This window comes from Lynx rufus, unplaced genomic scaffold (genome assembly GCF_022079265.1).
Source record: "Lynx rufus isolate CCGP_SWC_20201006 ecotype Redwood Valley unplaced genomic scaffold, mLynRuf1.p SCAF_8, whole genome shotgun sequence".
Taxonomy (NCBI): domain Eukaryota; kingdom Metazoa; phylum Chordata; class Mammalia; order Carnivora; family Felidae; genus Lynx; species Lynx rufus.
In genome coordinates this window covers 1566003-1586367 of record NW_025814896.1, presented here as the reverse complement: position 1 = coordinate 1586367, position 20365 = coordinate 1566003, and the positions used below count along the sequence as shown (strand labels likewise).

Here is a 20365-nt window from a genome sequence, read left to right as displayed (position 1 = left end):
TTCGTTCTCTTACACCTTACGCCCTCTCCAGTGGGGCGCCCACTGCAGCCCGCTGGCCTCCCGACACCCTGACTGCCGGCATGTTTGCAGGCTTCCACAAGGGGGCGCCCGAGACCACCACTCGCACTCCGCCCAGTCAGGGAGGGGGTGGCTGGGCGCGCAGGGCCCTGGGGGTCAGGGATGCCAGTGGAGTCTGAGACCGTCAGAAGTGGGGGCACTGCCCAGGAAGGGTTGCCTACGTGCAGCAGGGGTGGGGACTGCGCTGGGCCGGAGTCTGAGTCACCCCTGCCTCCCCTGCCTCTGAGAACCCTACTGCCCCCCAAAGGAGCAGATGCTGGGGTGAGGGTCGAGCGCCAGGACTAGCTGGTCATTTCTGAGATAGGTGGAGATGGAGGGGTCCAAGTGGCCATCCAAAGACCCCCTCTTGGCCTTTCCAGCCCCTGTGGAGATGGTCCAGGTCCGGGTCCCCTCCTGCCCTGTGCTGGGCTGTCAGTTGGGTGTGGTGCCCCCGGGAGCAGCTAAGTCTCCTCCCAGCTGCCGTTGCTTCGTGGGGGGCTGCCATCCTCAGGGTCCCTTGGGCTCCCGGACCCCTCATGTGCTGTCAGGGGCTCCCCTGGATTCCTTCTCCCTGGGGGTGGCTTCTTGGAGGCTGTGGAGAGTAGACCGAGGTTAGGTGGCAGGCAGCAGTCTGTGTCCCCCTCGCAGTGATGCTGGGTTCTTGCCCAGGGCCCTGTGGGCAGCGTTTGGGCAAGGGGAGCTGATGCGTTCCTGGAGGCACCAGACACCGGCGCGGGGCTGGTCTGATTGGAGGGTGGGCTCTCCCCCCAGGCGTGTGACTCAAGACCATTTGGCCCCAGTGCCTCGATGCCTTGCTGAAGGCCCAGGACCTTCTAGATAAATCCCGCTTCTTGGGAAATGCTCTCAGAATCCCCGAGACACTGGTGGGGTGCCTCCATGGGCCTAGGGCGCAGTTGGTCTGTCCTCGGACCCTCGCAGGTAGGTCCTGCCAAGATGCTGGGCCCTAATGGAACGAGGGCTCTGGGTTGGATAGGCCACGTTGGAATCCTGGCCCCACGTACCAGCCCTGTGGCCTTGGGCAGATTAACTCTTGGGGGTCTTGGTTTTCCCACCTGTGCAACAGTGATGCCCCGTCACTGGGCAGGGTGTTGAGGCCCACAGGCAGTCGATCCCATCTGCCACCTTGAACCTCCGTGTGGGCACAGGACCCAAGGGCGCTGCCCCTGGAGCCAAGCGGTGCCCGCCACAAGCTGGGCGACGCCGCCGTTCTCGCTGACGGGCAGTGTGTGCGTTGCAGGGTTTGGGTGGGTGTCGGCTTGGGAGCCCCTGGGTTTGCCCAGGGAGGAGACCGGGGATGGGACTTGGCTCAGAGCAGAGGGCGCGGTGGATACCCAAGAACCCCTGTGGACTGTGGCCACCAGGACAGTCTCCGAATATGCCGAGCAGGAAGTGCCTTGAAATATGACAGGTGTGCTGGCCTCCTCCATGGCTCGCCCGAGCAAACACAGGCCACTGTCACTTTCCAGGCAACAATGGCACATTGTGGCGGCCACAGCCCAGCCTGCCTACTGCCGGTCTGCTTGCACAAACACCAGGGCGGCCTGTGTCATTAGCTCAGGCTTTCACAGGCTCTCAGCCCAGCTGCCTTTGTGGCCCGACCAGGAAGTGAAAGGTCATTGTGATACCCTCCGGCCGGCTCCGGTGCTCTCCTGGGAGGGGCCCACAGCACCGCCCCCGGCAAACATTCCAGCAGCCCCCACCACCTCAGTGGGAACAGACACACTCCGCACCCAGAGGCCTGCACCCTCTGTGATGCCCCTCTCTGAAGGTGGACAGGAGGGTCCGGGAGACCCCCGCCACGAGGGGCCAGGAGAGGAGCAGGACTTCCGGGCCACCGGGCTTGGGGGCTGCTGTGGCCCAGGAAGCCCCTTCGCCCTGATGCCAAAGAAGGTGATAACAACTGTCCTCAGCCTTATCCCACGGAAGTCTCACACTCACTCTGCTACTGCCACCCCCCCAACTGCCGGTTCTGGGGGGAAACTGAGGTTCGGGGTGACGGGACCGGCTCAGGCGGGACAGTGAGGCTGAGAAGAGCCAGGATCCACACTGTCCTGACCTGGGTCCCTGCTCAAAGGGGCCTGTGCCAGGGGGAGGTGCCAGAGCTGGTTTCTGTTCTGAGCGGCCACAAAGGTGGGGTGGGGGCGCTGTGCTTCGGCTGCCCCCCACCCCGTCCCGACGGCCCGGTCCCCGCGGTACCTCTGCACCAGGGGCCCGCGGCTCGCTTCCTCTTCTGCTGCAGGCTCTGCCCGCGCTCCTTGGTGCAGAAGCACCTGGGCCCCTCCCGCGGTGTGCTCGGCTTGGCCCCCACCTCGCAGCTCCGGCCCACCTAGGGGTGTGGGGGTGTGGTCAGGACCAGGGCCCTCCCCCGAGCCTGGGCGCGCCTGAGGGCCTGGGGGTGTGGTCAGGACCAGGGCCCTCCCCCGAGCCTGGGCGCACCTGAGGGCCTGGGGGTGTGGTCAGGACGAGGGCGCTCCCCCGAGCCTGGGCGCGCCTGAGGGCCTGGGGGTGTGGTCAGGACCAGGGCCCTCCCCCGAGCCTGGGCGCACCTGAGGGCCTGGGGGTGTGGTCAGGACGAGGGCCCTCCCCCGAGCCTGGGCGCGCCTGAGGGCCTGGGGGTGTGGTCAGGACCAGGGCCCTCCCCCGAGCCTGGGCGCACCTGAGGGCCTGGGGGTGTGGTCAGGACGAGGGCCCTCCCTCGAGCCTGGGGCAGCCCAGGCGGCTCAGCGGCCCCGCCCCACGGAGCGTGCGGCTGGGGATCCACCTCACCTCATCGTCCGAGGTGTCTGACTCGTCCGGGTCGTCCGACTCCAGCCACTGCACTTGGGCCTTGCTGAGCTCTGCAGGACACAGGGTGTGGGTCAGGCCGGGGTGGGGGGCCCTGGAGTCTAGCGGATGCGCAGGCCTTTCTAGCAGGCCAGACTAAGAGTGGCAACTGCAGACAAGGACACCGAGGCACCGAGGGGCCGAGTAACCTTCCCAGTGTCTCCGGGACCCTCTGCCGCGGCCCCACCTGCTGGGCTATCCCCAGGCTTGGTAGCTGTGTGACCGGGAGCTCGGTACCTGCCCTGCAGCCCTAATTGCTAGGATGGTCTTCCCTTCACTGCCTATGGTCAGAGATGTGCCTGCCCTGGGCCCCCAACTCTTTTCTGGGACTGCAGCTGGGGTGCCAAGCCCTAGACCCAGGGTTTGGCAGAGCAGGTCCAGGGGGCTGAGCTGGGACCTAGGACGGGCTTCCTCGGCGGCCACTGACCACGGCCCCTCCCGTCCCACTACCGCGCCCAGGTGCTCCTGACCCCAGGCACTCATCCTACCTGGGTGGCCATCAGCATCGGGCCCGTGTGGGTGGGGGGGAGGTTTCGGTCTCCCCCTAGCTTCATCTCCCGTCCCGCTTGGAGAGGGCACGTTGGGGTGGGGCCCTGGAAGAGCTTGGGCGGGATCCTGGGGGGGGAGTGAGGAAGCAGCTGAATTCATCTGAGCCCTGCCCCCAGCCCAGCCTTGGGCACAGCCTAGCAGGCTCTGGCTGACTGCAGCTGGAGGGTAGCATCGCCTCTAGCGTGAATCAGGCAGCCAGGCTGTGTCACTGGGGACCGACCTGACGGGAAGAGGGGGGAGCACGGCCTGGGCCTGGCTGGATGCCGGGCCTGGGTTGGAGGCGCGTGGAGGCCGAGAACAGGGGTGGGCCCCTTACCGCAGGACTTGGGGGTCCTTCTGCCTCTGGAGCTCTGGCTCCCTTGGTGCCATTGCTGAGTCCCCAGGGTACAGGCTGGGCAGGCGGCTCCGCTCCGTGGGGCGGCTCTGGGCTGGGAGTGTGGGCAGCTGGGGGGCTGAGTGACCCCGGCTGGTCAGGAGGCTTGGGGGCATCCCGGCCCCGGCCGCGCTCCGAGAGGTCCAGGGGCTTGTCTGGGACATAGTCCTGTGTGGCTGTGGCTTCCTTTCCCCTGGGGCTACCTGGACCGGCGGGCTGTGCGTGTCCCCCTCCGGACAGGGCTGCCTCGCCCTGGGGGCCTTCTGAGTCAGAGCTGACTGGTGGGGAGGGTGGGGTGCCCCCCGGCGGGGGCGGGCCCCTCAGCCTGGCACTGCCCATCCGCCCCTGTGCCCGCAGCTGCTGTCCCTCCAGCCGAGGGTGTCGCATGTCCACTGGGCCCCCCGGGAGGCCCAGCGGGCCCATGGGCTCCTCCCAGGCCTCTGCCTCTCCAGCCTTCAGGCCCTGGGGCCGGGGGCCACTGGGGGCTGAGGCGGGGACTTGGGGGCCGCCGTGGGGGCTCTGAAGGTGCAGGGCCAGGTGGCGGTTCAGGAGGCAGAGGCGGTCAGCCCGGAGGGAGCGCTTCAGGGACTCATAGGTCATGACCGGGTGCCGGGTGGCCCGCAGAAAGCTGCAGGGAGAGGAGAAGCCCTGGGTTAGCCCCCATTTCACAGCCCAGCTGCCCCAGCTCGCAAGGCAGGCCCGCGCGCACGGTCGTGGAGGGGCCAGAAGTGACCTGGGGCCCGGGGCTCTGAGGAAGGAGCTGCACACGGAGATCTTTCTCTCTTCCCGGCCTTAGCTGCCTGCTCTGGCCCCACGATCCCTGTGTCCCGACCACACGATGCTCTCAGACACTGAGGATGGTCGGTCTTAGACCACTTCCGAGAGGGTTCCCGGGGCTCAGTCCCCATCTGCTACCCCCACACCCCCCTCCCCTTGTCCTGGCCGCCTCCTGAAAAGTGGGACCAGATTTGGAGACCGGGCGCTCTGCTGGGGTGGCGGTGGCGGTCAGGGCCTCACCTGTCCAGGGGGAGGCTGTGCTCATTGGGTGGGCTGGGGGGGCTGCTCCCGGTGAGCGGCAGTGCGGGTGTCCCGTTGGTGGAGCCCCGGTCAGCAGAGCATGCCTGGGACCCAGGCCGCACCACGGCAATGGTCCCGTGCAGCTGGTTGGAGATCCGCTGGGGGCTCTGCGCCGGGTGGACGCGTCAGCCTGGGCGGGGGCGGCTGCCGGCCTCTGCCCTTGTTCTCTGTGACTTTGGGCAAGTTAGCCGCCCGCTCTGAGCCTCGCCTCCACCCAGCAGTCCCTGGCTGGCCCACCTGCCGCGTGGGGCTGGGCGCCGTGCCCGGCACAGAGCCTGGGGCTGCCTGGAAGAGGGGAGCAGGCTCGGGGGCCTTCGTGCTCACCGTGTCTGGGGCCCGCGTCTCGGGCAGGCTGGCGCTTGGGGAGATTTTGGCTACTGGAGGTGTCCTGTACCCCGTGGACTTTTCTGTGGGAGGAGAAGCAGTGGGCAGGGCCGGTTAGGAGGCACTCAGAGGGGTGGGCAGCTCCGTCCTCCAGCCAGAGGGCTCCTCAGTGGTGCCCAACTTTCTGGCCTCTTGTCCGTCACAGCACCTCCCCTCTGGGGACTCCCACCTGGGTGGTCGTCCTCGGCCTCCTCATGGCCTCCCGATGTCTTCTCGACGGCGGCCTTCCGAGCGCCCGGGGAGGGGAGTGGTAGGGGCGAGGGGGGGTCTGAGGCACCCTCCCTGTATTGGGGCTTGAGCCTGACTCCGGAGGGGAGGCAAAGACAGGGAGGGTGAGCAAGGGCGGTGCCAGGACCAGGAAGGCCAGGGCGCACCCTCCTGGGGGACAAGCCACCCCTGCGGGGACACTCAGGTGACCAGGAAAGCACTCGCTCTTGACATTGCCTGAGACTCCGCCGTCCATGGCTCTGCAGGGCTAAGACCTTGATGGCTGCCGCGGGTGTTGGGGACCCAGCTCAGTTTCTAGGGTGTCCCCCAGGCCCCCACTTGTTGGACTATGAGAGGTTAGAAGTCTGTGCTGTGGGGATGGCCTGTGGGGACCCCCCGGGGTCCTGTGCCCTCCTCTCTGCACCAGTGGCGGGGGCCTCCCATGGGGGGGGTTTGGGGAGTGTGGGTGCTCACCTCCCCCACTCACCGTGGGCCCCGAAGCCGCTTTATCTCCTCCTTCAACGTCTCGTTTTCCCCCTGCAGCCGGTTCAACTCGTTGGCTGCAAAATGCGCTGATCAGTGAAGAACTGGGGGAGGAGAGGCAGGGCAGGGGCAGGGTCCCCACAACACCAGGGAAGTCCCCCTCCTTGGCCTGTCTCCCAGCTGTGACTCCAGCACTCGGCCCGGGGTCTGGCAGCCCACAGGCGCCCCGTAAGTGCTTGCTGTGTGAGTGCGTGGTTGGACCCTACTGAGTAAACAGCACCAGGCTGTGGAGGCCGTCAAAAGTGGTGGAGAACCCCCCCCCCCGCCCCCCCGCAACGAAGCTTGTCTCTGGGGCGCCCCCTGGGGGACAGGCGGCTTGTCCTCCTCATTGGCAGGTGGGGGCTCCGGACTCTGTGGGACTGTCCTCATCACAGGAAGGAGGGGTTGCGTCCCGAGGTCGGGGGCACCCCCCAGCCCAGGTGACTGACCAGTGAGGGACATGCCGGGGCCCGCTGGGGCTTTTTTGTATCACTGTCTGTTTCCCCGAGACCCCCATGTCAGGCCGAGCAGGTCCTGGGGGTCCCTGGGCCCCCCGGGGGGGGCGACAGAGAGGTGCAGGGTAACGGGCCAGGGCTCCCTGAGGAGGACGGGGTGGGGCAGAGCAAGGTGCAGGGTGACAGGGGCGGGGCTCACTGAGGAGGACGGCGTGCTGCAGGTTCTGGAGGAGCGAGTTCTCGAACTCCTGCTGCTTCTTCCTGGCCAGCTCCTGGGTGACCATGCAGCGGTCGCACAGGCCAGCTCGCAGCCTGCGGTGTGGGGCGGGGGCAAGAGGCCGCTCTCAGGACGGAGACCGGGGCCCCCAGAGGGGGCTGGGGCCCTCGTTGCCCTGCTCCGGGGACGCGGCCCTGCCTTCCCCTGACTGCGGAAGCCCCGGCACGTGGGCGAAGCCTTCCCTGTTCTGCCGAGCGTGAGAAGGAGCCGCAGAAGTGCCTCTTACTCAGGGCTCGGGCGGCACCGCCTGGCTCAGTCCCCCAGAGCGCGAGGCCTCCCGGCGGTCCGCTTGCCCTCCCGCCCCACCCCTGTCCGCTCACCTGTTCTCCAGCACCCGCACGTTCTCCTTCAGCGCCTTCTGCTGCTCCCTGAGCTGATGGTTCTTGGTGCAGAGCTCTTCCACCCTCTGGGCGTCCCTGTGGGGGGCGAGCCGAGGCGCGGGTTCTGCTCTGCCCGGGAGGCCCCTCCTGCCGGGGTGAGTCCCGGGCTGGGTCCTGCGGGGTGCACCTGCTGGGAACGCTAGTAGGGCCCGGCCTTACGAGGGCGGTGCCGGCCCAGCGGCCCAAACGCGAGCGTTCGTGGCCACCTTGGTGACCGGCCGCGTCCACGCGCTGCTGGCGGTGGCACAGAAGTGCGGCCGTCTGTGAAGTGGCGATGTGAAAACCTGCCCCGCGGGCCCTGGGGGTCTCACTGTTGGTGCCCTGGGTGCCCCGAGCGGATACGGCTTGCCCCCCCACCGGAGGGCCCCTGTTCGCTCGGCGGGGCTTGGAGGTTCCAGTCCTGGCTGCAGCAGCTACTCGAGGCACGGCTTCGGACCGGTGACTCAGCCCCGCCCCCAGCCCCGAGCCTCAGTTTCCCCTTCTGCATCGCTGGATGGGGGCAGCGTTAGCGCCCTGGACTGTGGTCATTGTGTTTCCCACCGGTTTCCCACCGGGCCAGGGTCTGTCCTGACTCACCGGCATCTCTCGGAGTTCAGCTCCAGGAGTTTGTTCTGCAGACCTGGGGGAGCCAGGAAAGGGGTGGGGGTCACCCCCTGTCCCTGGCTGTCAGGCAGGGCCCTCTGCGGACCCCCGCCGCCTGCCTGGACCCCCTCACTGATTCCCCAAGGCCATCCCACCAGGCCGAGTCCCGGAGGGGTGGTTTCTGGGGGTACAGCCAGTGTGGAAATAAAACACGCTCTCTGGGGAAGCCCTTGCCACTGGGCTGGAGTCTGACTTGGGCCCACGCAGTCTCCACCTCTCCAGGTCACCGGGGAAGAGATCCGGGCCCCTCGGGCCCTCAGGGTGGTGTGTGAGGGCTGTGGGCCGGCCGAGAGTGAGGGGAGTACGCTGGCCCCAGCCCCGTGATGGGGGGTGGAGTGGACAGGCCTGGGGGCTGGGGCAGCTCTTGGCCTCGGGGGTCCTGTCGGGGAGCAGGATTTCAGCTCTGAACCCTGGAATGCTCAGGATGGGCCTCCATCCATCCCGGAGGTGGGCAACCACGCGGCTGTGGGCCGCCAGCACCCCTGCCCGCCCTGGGGGAGGGGCTCATCTCAACCCAAGCGTCTGGCTTTCTGTTGGAGGCCTGGCTTTTTATGTCTGCTCTGCTGTCGGCTGACCCTTCGGGAGAACACCTTCCAGGGCCACGCTCAGGGATGCTGATCTGCGGCTGGGCGCCTGCCTCCTCTGGGCTCTGGGTCAGGACTCCCCGTCTGGGCCTGGAAGGCAGGGCCCCCCGGTCTGGCAAGATTTGGAGGTTCGTGGAGGAGCACCCCGACCTGGGCCAGGTGAGGGCTGTGGACACCCGCCCCCCGTGGCACTCACCCCGGACCTCGTTCTCATGGACGTCCTTCAGCCTGTTCAGTGACTCCATGAAGCTCTCCATGGCTCCCGAGGGCTCTGGCCCAGGCCCCTCTGTGCTCAGGGTACAGGGAATGGCCCCCTGGCCTCTACCGCCCCTCTGTCCCCAGCCTGTAGAGGAAGGCGTGGGGAGAGGTCACTCTGGCCGGGGAAGGGTCTGTGTATGCAGGCGCAGATCCGCAGAAACACACACACCAGCCTCGTCCGCCCAGGGAAGCGGGCCCCCTACTGAGAGGCCACCGGGTCCCGGGGAGGGGGCAGGAATCCCACTGACTGCTGGCCCCACCCCCTCCTCCCCACAGGTCCTCAGAGGTACTTGGTTGGGCCGTGCACACCTTGAGGGTCCACTGCCTGAGATCAGAATTGAGGGGCCCCGGGGGCTGGGGCCTGGATGCCCTTGCCCTCCCTCCCTTCCAGGCCTTTCCGGGCCCCGGGCAGCCTGGAGAGGTCTCTGGTGGGCAGGCAGCTGGGAGGAGTGGGCTCACAGGGCCGTGGGTCCCCATGCCACCCCCCACCTCCCCTCGCCTGCCACTGCCCTTGTGGCCACAGATTGGTCCCAGGCCCGGGAGGCTGGGCCACGGGTCAGGAGGCTGGGCCAGGCCTGGTGTGCAGTGGCTCCCGGCACCCATTACATGCTCTGTTAACCCGTGAGCTGGTTGCAACATGCAGAGCCCTTCTGGGAAGGTCTCTCTTCCAGGTGCTTCTCTGAGAGGAGGGGGCGCTGCCAGTTGCTGGAGCGAGTGCGGGCCTCCGACCCAGACCTCTGCTCTGGGCTGCCACGCATTCAGGCTGCACTCCGTCCTGGGCCAGGCGGGGCGCCGTGCATGCCCTGTGTGTGCGTGTGGTGTGCGCACTGCACGTGTGGTATGTGTGTACGTGTATGTGCGTGTACTGTGCACGAGTACTGTGCGCACCCGTGTACTGTGCACGAGCACTGCACGTGTGGTATGTGCCTGTATGTGTGTGTGCCATGCTGTGTGTGCCTGTTTGAAGGGGTGCTGAGGCCCCAGCGCCCCTTCTCCCTGAGTTCGCCCCGAGTAATCGTGGATGGTCATCTGGACTCTGGCCTGCGTCTACCCAGGCTGCTGCCAGCCCCGCGGGACGGACGAGGCCCCGCCGGACGGACTCTTCCAAAGGAACGGACTCTTCCCAGGTGCACCTGGGGCCGGACCCCACCCTCTTCCTCTGGATCTCACCTCCAGGCCAGGGGAGGTGGCCTCTTCTGGGCTTCAGCCCAAGGAGCCCTGGGGTCCGCTGGACCCCGCAGGCAGGCGGCTGAGCTCCTGGTACTCCCGGCCCGTCTCCTGCTGGCATCCCACAGCCGCCCGTCGGCCCCCTACATCCACCCAGACCCCACCTTCCCTCTCCTGCTACGCCCACGGGGGCCCAAGTCACCCCCCTTCCCACGAGGACACACTCTCTGCACAGCACTGGGCCCTTCGAGGCCCTCGAAGCCTCTGCTCAAAGCTGCCCGGGGCCCCATCGCACCAGGCTGTGCCCGAGCCCTCGCCCTGGCGGCCCGAGGGAGCGCTGTCTCATCCCGTTTGCGCTGACGATATGCACGCGAGTGTTTGCAGCAACGCCCACCGAACAGCCCCCCGCTGGGAACCCCCACGTGCCACTGCCAGTGTGCCCCAGGGGCCGTCATGCGGTGGCACCGCATGACGGGAGCCAGACCGGAAGGCCGGCCCGACTGGTGATTCTTGCTCACAGAGCACAGAAGAGGCACGATGCTCTGAGCTCTTGGAGTTGGGGGTGGAACCCAGGAGTGTCCTTGACTGTGACCCCAAGAGAACCCAGGGGTCGGGGCCAGCCGAGGCTTCTGAAGCTGCCTGAGGGAGACTGGACCGTGGAGTGTGGCTCTCAGCAGCCTCTTTGGACCTGAGGTCAGGCATCAAAGCACCAGGAAGCCTCGGCCGGAGGACGCGGTGACATCTGCTGGCCTGCACTGGCTGTGGGAACCCCCTGAACAGGGCTGGCCACAGGTGCTGGGATGCTGGGGCCCCTTAGCTTGTTCTGAGGGCCCGCCTGGGCTCTGGGCCACCCCCAAGTGATGGCCAGGGGCACGGGGGTGGCTGCTCGGTGGCTGCGTGTTGAGTGGAGATGACAAGAGTTTAGGAGGGGCCCCACCTCGAGGCTGGGGGCTGGAGCTCACCTGGTGAGGTTAGGAGACAAGACCTGAGATTCTAGGGGCCGGGAGAGGCCAGTGCCCGAGCGAGGCATTAATGCCAGTCCCGGCCTGCTGTCCAAAGGGGGAAACCGAGGCCCAAAGAGATCACGTCATGCTCCCCAGCCACCCGGGAGGAGGTGGAGCTGGGGTTTGAACCGGCTCCGGGGTCCGTGGATGCTGTGTCCTGCCCCGCACGCACCGCTGGCTCGTTCCCCTGTGGCCCCGCGGCGCTGGCTGGGGGGCTTTTAATCGCGCAGCAGGGCCCCCCGAGCCACACAGTGAGCAGGCCCTCTGCAGACTCAGGCCTCGTCGCGAGGCTGGGCGAGGAGCGCCGGGCCGGGGCTGAGTCGCGGTGCTTGAAATTCCACCCAGACCTGCCAGACAGGCCCGCGCCTGGTCCACAGGGAGCTGCCCGAGGGAGCCTCTGGTGCCCATAGGCCTGGGAGCAGCCCCGCACCCCGAGCCTGAGCGGGAGGTGGGCCAGGGTCCCCACGACGACACCAGGGTGCCGACGCAGGGCCGGTGGACCCCGTCCCCCCCACCTCAGGGCCCCTCAGGCCCCACCTGACGGGAGGAGATGGTCTCTTGCGTGCGGGGCAGGGCATAGCAGCGACCCAGGGCAGGATGTCCTAGTGGCTGGAAGCAGAGCTGGAAGGGGTGCATCATGCGGCAGCCTCCCCTCCCCTCCCGTCCCCTCCCCTCCCCTCCCCTCCCCTCTCCCGGAGAGGCCCAGAGCCATCCAGCTCATGGGTGACAGTGTTGCAGGGATTGTGTGACCTCCCCGGGGGGGGGCAGGTGACAGCACATCTGGCTAAGGCAGAGTGGACAGACTCGGTCTTCTGGGGTAGACCCTGTCCTGGCCTCCACTCTCCTGGAGGGGGGAGGGTCTAAGGAAGGGGCGGGAGGTGGGGACCACCTGCCTGGAGCCAGCTCTCCCCAGCAGCTGCTCCGTGTTTTGCCGGGAGTGCCCGCAGGTGGGGGGCTGGGCCCCGGTCTCTGGGCCCGGGTGGCCTGTGCACAGGAGGGGGTGGCCTGAGTTGCTGGCCGGGGTGCGGTGGGGACAGAGGCCTGAGCTCTGCTCCTCGGGGCCCGTGGACACTCTGGACGCCTGTGCTGGAAGGTCCCTGCTGGGGCTGAGCCCCCGGAAGGAGCAGGCTCCTTTCTCTCTATCTAGGGACAGCCGTCCAGGTGACACCTTCCAGAGGACGCGTGTCCAGGCGATGCGCGTCCAGCCGAGGACCTGGCAGTGGAGTGCTCAGCTGAGTGCAGACGGAGACCCTGTGTCCACTGCCCGCTGTCCCTCCACCAGCGCCTCCCTCACGTGGCCCCCAGGTGGCTGATAGTGCCACGTACGGGGGTGCCTCCTCCCTCAGACAAGCACGCATCCCACTGCCACAAAGACCCTTCGCGAGAGGGCAGGATCCCCGGCCCCGAGTTCAGGGGAGAGGCCTCAGACTCCGCCAGGTGCACACCTGCATCCTTGGACAGCTGTCCAGTGTGTGGACGCTTCGGGTCCCCTGGGTCTTGGTGGCCGTGTCCAGGGGAGGTGCCATCCGGCCCCCTCGCACAGAAGAGAGTGCCCAGGCCCCGGGAGAGGGCTGGCTACACACACACACGGGAGCCCCATGACCTTCCGAGAAGGTGCTGGGCTTCCGGGTCTGCAGACTCAGGGCTGAGCCTCAGAGCGCATAAGAGGCTGCAGTGTCTCCATCCATCCTCTCTGGGGGGCCTCGGTGGTGACGGGCAAAGCCTCTTCCGTGGCAACTTTGGCCAAGTCACCCGCCTGGCTGTGCCTCCGTGTCCCTGTCCCTGACACAGACGGTGGGCATGTATCTTGACCTGGGCTCCCGGAGGCACCAGAGGCCGTGCCACCTCGGGCTGTCGGGTCTCCTCGGGTGTGGTGGGCGCTCCGGGGACCGGGAGGCTGGCTGGCGGTCAGGGGCCAGCCTGGGCGCCGGGCACCTGTCGGGAGCTTCCCGTGCAACGACTCATTGGGTCTCACGCTCACCCACGGAGTAGCTGTGGCAACCCCATTTTATAGTTGAGGAAGCTGAGGCTCAGGGTGAGGTCCCCAGCTTGCAAGGGACAAAGCCAGGGCACAAACCCATGGCCTGGGTCTCCTGATAGCTCCTGGGCCAGTTTATGCCCAGAGGGGCGTCACTGCCCGGTGGTTTCTAACATCACCTGTGCCACACGTATGTGACGCCCGCACGCACACAGGGAGGTGACAGCATCCCGACAATATCCTAACACGCCTTCCTGCGCACCCCGACACACAAACCCCACGCACGCGGTGCCGCCCTCAGTCACCCGCCCGGCCGCACACGCAGCCCTGCACAGGCCCGGGGAGAGCCGCACGCGCCGACGCACGCACACAGGTCCGTGTAGCCGCGTACCCCACGTGTGCACACACGCACGCACGCACGCTCAGGGGAACAAGGCAGGTGTGCGCTTGCTTGGCGGGCTGAGGTTTTGCTTTGCGGCTCAGGTAACAGCGGGCCCTGCAACCTGACTCCTGGAGGATGGGCTGGCCCTCTGTGGCTGCGCCTTCCCGGGCTTCCTCCCCGAGGCCTGGTCAAGGGAGACTGCGCGGGACGCGCGTCCCTGTTTGTGGCTGCTTTTCGGGGGCTGCCGAGTGTCCCAGGGTGCCCAGCACTGCACCGGGGGGGAGGGTGGCGCTGCGTACGACCCCCACCCCCATGGCTGCACCCCTCTGCCCTGTGGGGGTCCAGGCGGTGGGGCAGGTCCAGGATGCGGTGCCAGCCGGCGGCCCATTCCTGGTGCCCCTGGGTCCCCACCGGACGACGACTTCCCAGAGTTCTCTGCACCCCGTCCCTCTGCCCAGGAAGCCCACTGGGCCTTCTCCCCCGGCCCCCTCGGCCAGGGGCCCCAGGGCAGGTGGCTGCGCCTCTAATGCCCGTCCGGCCGACCCCCCTGCTCCTGCTCAGGGAGCAGGGGCTGGGCACCCCAGGGACCCCAGCCCCCTCCTTTCCCTCCCCCGTTGTTGGAGCTGCGAACCCTGGGGTCCCCAGGTACTCACATGGTCCTTCGCTGCAGCGACCTCCAGCGACCTCGGGCCGAGCCCCAGCGCTCCCCACCTGAGGGAGACAGAAGTGAGCAGTGTGTGAACTTGCACGGGCAACAAGGCACAATTTTGGCCAAACCCGCCGGACAGGTTCTGGGTTCTCTGAGCAGCAAGGAGGCAGAGACTGCCCCAAAGCTGCCAAACGGGCTCTGCCTTCGAACAGAAAGTGGCAAAACGGGTCGGGGCTGAACCACACAGACCCGGGATTGTTTCCCATAATTACCGAGGGGCCAGTTAACAGGGAGAGTCCGGGGGCCTGGGCCGTGAGGGGAGGGGAGCGGAGGGGGCTGAGGTGGGTGGGGGCCAGAGGCCCGCGGTGTCCCTTTTTTGCCTCGCATCCTGGCTCCCCACGGGCTGACCTTTCCGGCCTCGGTTTCCCCTCTGTACGGCGGGGGATAATGGGCGCAGGCCTGTTCCTCCCAGAGGTCAGGAGACGGAGATCCAGACCTGTGGACGGAAGTGTCCCTGCTGCGTCTGGGGAGCCCCTGCGTGGTGGGCGCTCCCAGAGGGCCGGGTGTCCCAGGTCAGGGGCATCTCTGGGCCTCTGGGCAGGTGGAGGTGCTCGGTGAGGCTGGGCCCGGGCGGGGGGCTGCTGTGGTGGGGAGCTCTCCTGCGTTTGTTCTCTGTGCTGGGACGTCGTGGCCACGCTCGTGCAGAAACAGGCCGGCCTCTGCTTGCCCCATGACGCGCCCCCTGCACCCCTTGTCCTGCACGCCCTCGCTCCCCCTCCACACGTCCCCTCCATGCTCCCTTGCCCCACCCCCCACCCCCGTCTTGCCCCCGCCCCCCACGCTCCCCTCCCCACACCCCTTCCGGGCGTCCTCAGGGCCCCACAGGAGCACCAGCCTCCCCCAGGGGCACTGAGTGCGCTCCAGGGAGACCTCAGGGCGAGAGGAGGAGGCCCGGGCTCCAGGCCAGGAGACCTGGTGAGGTCCCGCGAGGCACTTCCTGCTCCCTGGTGAGGCCCCGTTGGCGGCGGTGGCCGGGCCCCGGGATCTCAGAAGGGGCTGGAGGTCAGCCAGGGCGATCCCAGGCTCTGGCTGGACCCTGGAGCTCTGTGGACGCCTCCGCACAAGGCCTCCCACCGGCCCTCCTGTCGGGGACCATGCGTCCGCGTGCTGCCAGGCGCGGATCTGTGTGTGTGTGCGTGAGGGAGGGGGCGTGGGGACCGTGAGCGGATGTGCTTGGCCGTGGCTCCGTGAGCTGCCCCACACCTTGTGCGTGTTCACCTGCGCGTGTGCACACGTGTGGTGCGTTCTCTCGCGTGGGCGTGTGGCCGTCCAGGGTCAGCTTGGCCGTGCCCTGCTCCCCTTCCCCCACCTCAGCCAGGTTTGAGTCCTGACTCTGCGCCCCCCTCCCCCCGGAGAGCTGAGCCGTCTTGGGCCACTCACCCAGCCTCTCTGAGCCGGGGCCTCCTCCGCCGGGCGGAATTTGTGACGCTGGCTGGGCCAGGGTCTGCCCCAGGAGGCGCACCCCGTGCCGGCCAGCGGGTGGGCGGGGGCCCTGGCCGGACCACGTTAGTAACCAAACAATAGCTGTGAGTTTCCAGAAGGTAAACACATCCGCCCCACAACCTTGTGACCCTGTGACGCTCACACCGCCAAGTTCACGATCGCCCAACCGTGCATCGCCGGGCGTGTGGATAACCGGTCAGCGGGCTGCGCTCGCCAGTGGCGGGGAGGGATGGTCCCCTAACACCCAGGGATGTGGACGAAAGTCAGCATCTTGTGGGCGAGGGCTGCTGCGGCACAGAGGGACGGCGTTATGCAAAGTATACCTCAATAAAGTTGTTTTGTTTTAATAGACTTTCTGTTTTTTAATTTTTTGCTTATTTATTTTTGAGAGAGAGAGAGAGAGAGAGAATGTGAGTGCGGAGGGGCAGATACAGAGGGAGACGCAGAATCCGAAGCGGGCTCTGGGCTCCGAGCTCTCGGCACAGAGCCCAACTGGGGGGCTCGAACGAACTCACCAACTGTGAGATCACGACCTGAGCTGAAATTGGATGCTTAACTGACTGAGCCTCCCAGGTGCCCCTAAATTAATAGACTTTCTTTGTTAGAGGAGTTTTAGGGTTCCCAGCAAAACTGAGAGGGAGGCACAGAGATTGCCCACAGACCCCTCCCCCTGCAGAGTGGACACTTGCTTGGATGCACCATGGCCCTAAGAGTCCACAGTACATTAGGGTCGCCCTTGGTGTTGCACGTGCTGCGGATTCGGACACACATCGTTAGTGTCACACAGAGTGTTTCCACGGCCCTAAAATCCCCTGTGTGCCTCCTACTCATCTCTCTCCCGGCAGACACTGACCTCTTTACTGCCTCCAGAAGCTTGTGCCTTTTCCAGAAGCTCATCCGGGTGGAGTCAGTGTGGAGACTTTCGGATTGGCTTCCTGCACGTAGTGATGTACCTTTAGGGTTCTGCCCTGTGTTTTCACGGCTTGGTAGCTCGTTTCTCTCTCTCCCTCCTTTAAGTTTATTTATTTATTTTGCGAGAGAGCTAGCCCAAGGGGAGGAGGGGCAGAGAGAGAGAGGAGGGAAGAACGTCGAGCAGGCTCCTGGCCATCGGCGCAGAGCCCAGTGTAGGGTTCCACCTTGCAAACCGAGATCACAACCTGAGCCGAAACGAAGCCTCGGGCACAACAGACCGAGCCGCCAGGTGCCCCATCTTCTTGGCGCTGCCTAAATCCCGCTGCGTGGACGGACCACGGGGCGCTTACGCGTCACGCACCGAAGGGCATCTCGGACGCTCCCGGGTGTTGGCCGTCACGAAGACGGCCGCTGTGAGCCCCCGCGTGCGGGTTTTCCGTGGACAGAAGTCCCCCGTCCTTCAGGTAACATGGGACCATTGCTGGACTGAGCGGCGAGGCGGAGTTTCGTTTTGTAAGAACAAAGTCGATCTGTAGGAAACTAAACCGCTCTTGACGCAAGGACGTGTGACTATCCCGCCGCCCACGTGGTCGCCCAGCGGCGTCGGCCCCTGGCCCCTTCCCTGGCTGCTGGGTGGACACGGCCCCAGCCCGGCCTCGGGGCAGAACACCGGCCTCGTTGTCCCTGTTCGCCCCGCCCGAGGCCCGATTTCTTTCGGGTGTCGTCCGGGTTCGGGTGTGGCCCCTGGGCTGCGGGGAGGACACGGCCCCCGCCCCCGCCTCTGGGAGGTAGGTAGCTGGACCTGACATCACCGAGGGAACCCTGTCACCCCCCTCTGCACAGTGTGTTGGCACGGTGGTGGCTGGCTACTGGGGGACAAGTAAGTGTCCCCGTTTTGCACTCAGGGCCCCCTGTTCCTACTGTTTTGCCGGAGTGGTGACAACCTCTGTCCCCGAATGCTGTGACCAGAGTCCCTTCGTGCCCCCTCCCCATCTCACGGGGAGGCCGAGGCCAGGGAGGGGGTGTACCAGCTCGTGAGGGATCCGAGCCCGCTCTGTCTGAGAGCAGCACCTGTGCCCCCAACACGATGTGGCCTCTCCGCACGGATGGAGAGTCAGGTCCGGGGGCGGGTCCTCCCCTAGGCGGGGTCCTGCTCTGCCACCTTTCTCTAACTCTTCCTCCCCGATGTGTGTGCCCAAGTCTGTCCCTGGACGTTCCCCGCGTGGGGTCCGTGAGCGGCCGTGGAGGCCTGAGGGAGGAGAGTGGGGGGTTCACAAAGGGCGGGGCCGGTGACACAGGACTGGGACACACCGGTGAAGGTGCAGGGCCAGAGGGCGCATGTGCGTGGGGAGGCCTGGAGGGCCCATGAGGTCAAAATGGGCTGGGAGGTCAGTGGGGAGAGGGTGACGCGGCCCCTTCCCGAGACCTGGCGGCCACGGGAAGCCGTGTCTTCCCGCCTCCCTGCTCCCTTGGGCTGGGTGTTGGGGGCCCTGGGTCCTGGGGCCGGCTGTCTCTGATCCACCGGGAGACTCTGGCTCACGCCTCAGTTTCCCCAGCCATCCGCCCGGGAAGGGTGGATCCGTTTGGCCGACGCGAAAGTCCCAGCGGCCCGCAGACACCGGAGACCCCCGTGGAATGGCCCAGCTGGGCTGGGCGGCCCCCGGGGACATCTGGGGACCTTCCTTGCCGGTGCACCGAGCCGGAGACACCGGCGGGCCAGCCGGCAGCGTCGAGGAGCAGCCGGCAAAGGTTCTCCGGGGGCGGAGGAGAGAGGACAGGGAACAGGCCAGCCGGAGGCCACTCTCCCGCCCACTCCTCCTGCTGGGGGGGGGGGGGCCTGAGCCTCAGTTTACTCATCTGCAACCAAAGACAAAGGTGTGCAGGTTGAATGAGATCACACCCTGGCACTCGTTCCTTCGTTTCACTCATTCATTCGTTCCATGCTTTCTGAAACCCTAGGTGCTGGGTGCCGGGGGCCGGGGTGTGACGAACTATCTGGGTGGCACCCCCCCTCGGGCGGCACGACGCCCAGGCCCCCAGCAAACGTGACTGACACCGGAGACCCTTCCTTTGCCACCCGGCAAACTGACCAGCTGGAAACCGAGGCCCGGTGACCCGTGCAGGGGCGGCAGGGGGTCAGGAACAGCTCCCAGAACCCAAAGCAGGGCTCTTCGGGGCCAGGGAGCCCTCCCCCACAGCTGAGGGGCAGGGGCTGCAGAGCCGGGACCCCGGACCCCCCAGCCCTGCTTCCTGAGGCTGCTGGGGGCACAGTGCCTGCCCAGGGGTGAGGGGCGGCGCCCCCAGGCTCTGTCCCTGGCTCTGGAGGGCTGGGAGATAAGGCTTCAAAGGCCTCTGCAAATGCAGCTTGAAAAGCCCAGCCGTCCTGCTGTTTGTGCTGCTGGATTGATAGATGGGGGTGTGGGCATTGGCCCCACATAAATGGCTCACCTATGAATGTGGCCCTGTAGAGGGGGGGCTCCGGGGGCAAGGCTACCTGCGGCTATATCTGGGGCCTCTGTCCCCACCCTCGCTGCAGACAGGCTTCTGACGACCCGGCGGCGGGGTGCTGTGCGCCCAGCTTGGGCCAGGCTGCGGCTCGCGACGGGGGCAAGCGTGGACCTGGTCTGGGCAGCTGGGAGCGGGGGGCACCCCTCCACCCTCCTTCCACGTGGCCTCCGCGCTAGGCACCCGATTTTACACTTCTCTCTTGGTAGCACGGGAGACACAAGACGGCCCCTTGCAGATAAGGCCCAAGTCCCCTTTGCTGTCACCTCTCCGCTCCCCAGGGCGGCCTCGGCTTGCCCCGCCAGGGTTTCCTGCCGGGTCTTTCTCTGTGCAGCCAGCCGTCTGTGCACTTGAACATCTCGAAGGTGCACAGTTCCGTGGCCACTTTGTGCCACCCTCACTGCCGTTCGATTCCAGAACATTTTTGTCGCCCCCCCCAGAAGGGACCCCGTGCTGGTCGGCTGTGGCTCGCCGTGTCCCCTGGCAACAGCTAAGCCGCTTTCGGTCTCCGTGACTCGCCTGGTCCGGACACTTCCCAGGAGCGGAATCTCACGGGACGTGATCTTCCGTGTCTGGCTTTGTTCGCTGAGCACAAAGCCTTCGAGCTCCTTCCGTGTTGGAGCGAGCCTCAGTGCGTCCCTCCTTCGGGGCTGGGTAGTATTCCACCGTCGGGCTGGGCACGGCCTGTTTACCCAGCCACCTGCTGATGGACGTTTGGGCCGTTTCCACCTCGTGGCGATCGTGAGTGGTGCTGCCGCGAACACGCACCCAAGGTTTCGGTCGAACGCTTGTTTCCGGCTCTCCTGGACGTAGACCTCACGGCGGGAGCGACGGGAGCAGCCTTGTGCTGCCCGCCAAAGGCCTCAGGACTTTCAGAGACTCTGCCGGCTCGTGTCGTGCAGCCGATGAGAGTCCCTGACAATCTTCAGCGCGACACACCCTGCACACCCTGATGGGTTCTTGCTAAAAACAACCGTTTGTGTAACTACTACAGCGTTTGAGAGACAGGGCGAGGAATGATAGATGGCATATAGGGGATAGGTAGGTAGACAGGTGGGCAGATGGAGGGCTGGGCAGGGAGATTGATCTTTGAGGGACGGATGCATATGCATGGGTGGGTCGATAGGTAGGTCGATAGATAGACCCACAGACAGACAGACAGATATCGATTGATAGACGCATACACAGATGGAGAGACGATCGATAGATAGACAGATGATGGACATCAATGGCTGACAGACAGACACACGGATAGGCAGATGCCGGATGCCCAGGCCCTGCCCTGGAGACTGGGGGTCGGCAGGTCAGAGGTGAAGTCTGGTCAGTTCTGGAAGCACACCCCCAAGATGGGCATCTTCACCGGATTTAGCCGTTCGCCCCCCACAGACATTCCAGCTGCTTCCGGTTGCGGGGTTTGGCTCGGGTTTTGCCCGTGACCATGGCTGACCCCTGCGGAAACGTGAGAAGTGGGACCGGCGGGGGGCTCCCCGCCAGCGTGCTCCCGGGGCCAGCGGGCTGCACGCCGGCCCTGAGCTGGGCTGTGGAGGGAGGACGCGAGGTGCCGGGTTGGAGGATGGCACGGGGCAGGGGCAGGGGCCACCAGCTCAACAATCGAGAGAAGCAACGCACGTTGTTGGGTGTTGCTTTAATTACAAT

The 20365-nt window shown here is 66.4% G+C and overlaps 1 protein-coding gene across 1 annotated transcript; it reads right to left on the bottom strand.

The window, feature by feature from the left end:
- Nucleotides 1-518: 518 nt before the first annotated feature.
- Nucleotides 519-8608, bottom strand: RBBP8NL (RBBP8 N-terminal like). Its single transcript, XM_047067931.1, has 13 exons — nt 8548-8608; nt 7702-7744; nt 7066-7161; nt 6668-6780; nt 5979-6051; nt 5454-5584; nt 5225-5307; nt 4841-5007; nt 3767-4451; nt 3390-3516; nt 2845-2915; nt 2275-2404; nt 519-649 (listed from the first exon to the last, which is right to left on the bottom strand). The coding sequence occupies exons 1-13, from the start codon at nt 8606-8608 to the stop codon at nt 519-521; spliced, it is 1911 nt and encodes a 636-aa protein (XP_046923887.1).
- Between the last annotated feature and the right edge of the window lie 11757 nt (nt 8609-20365).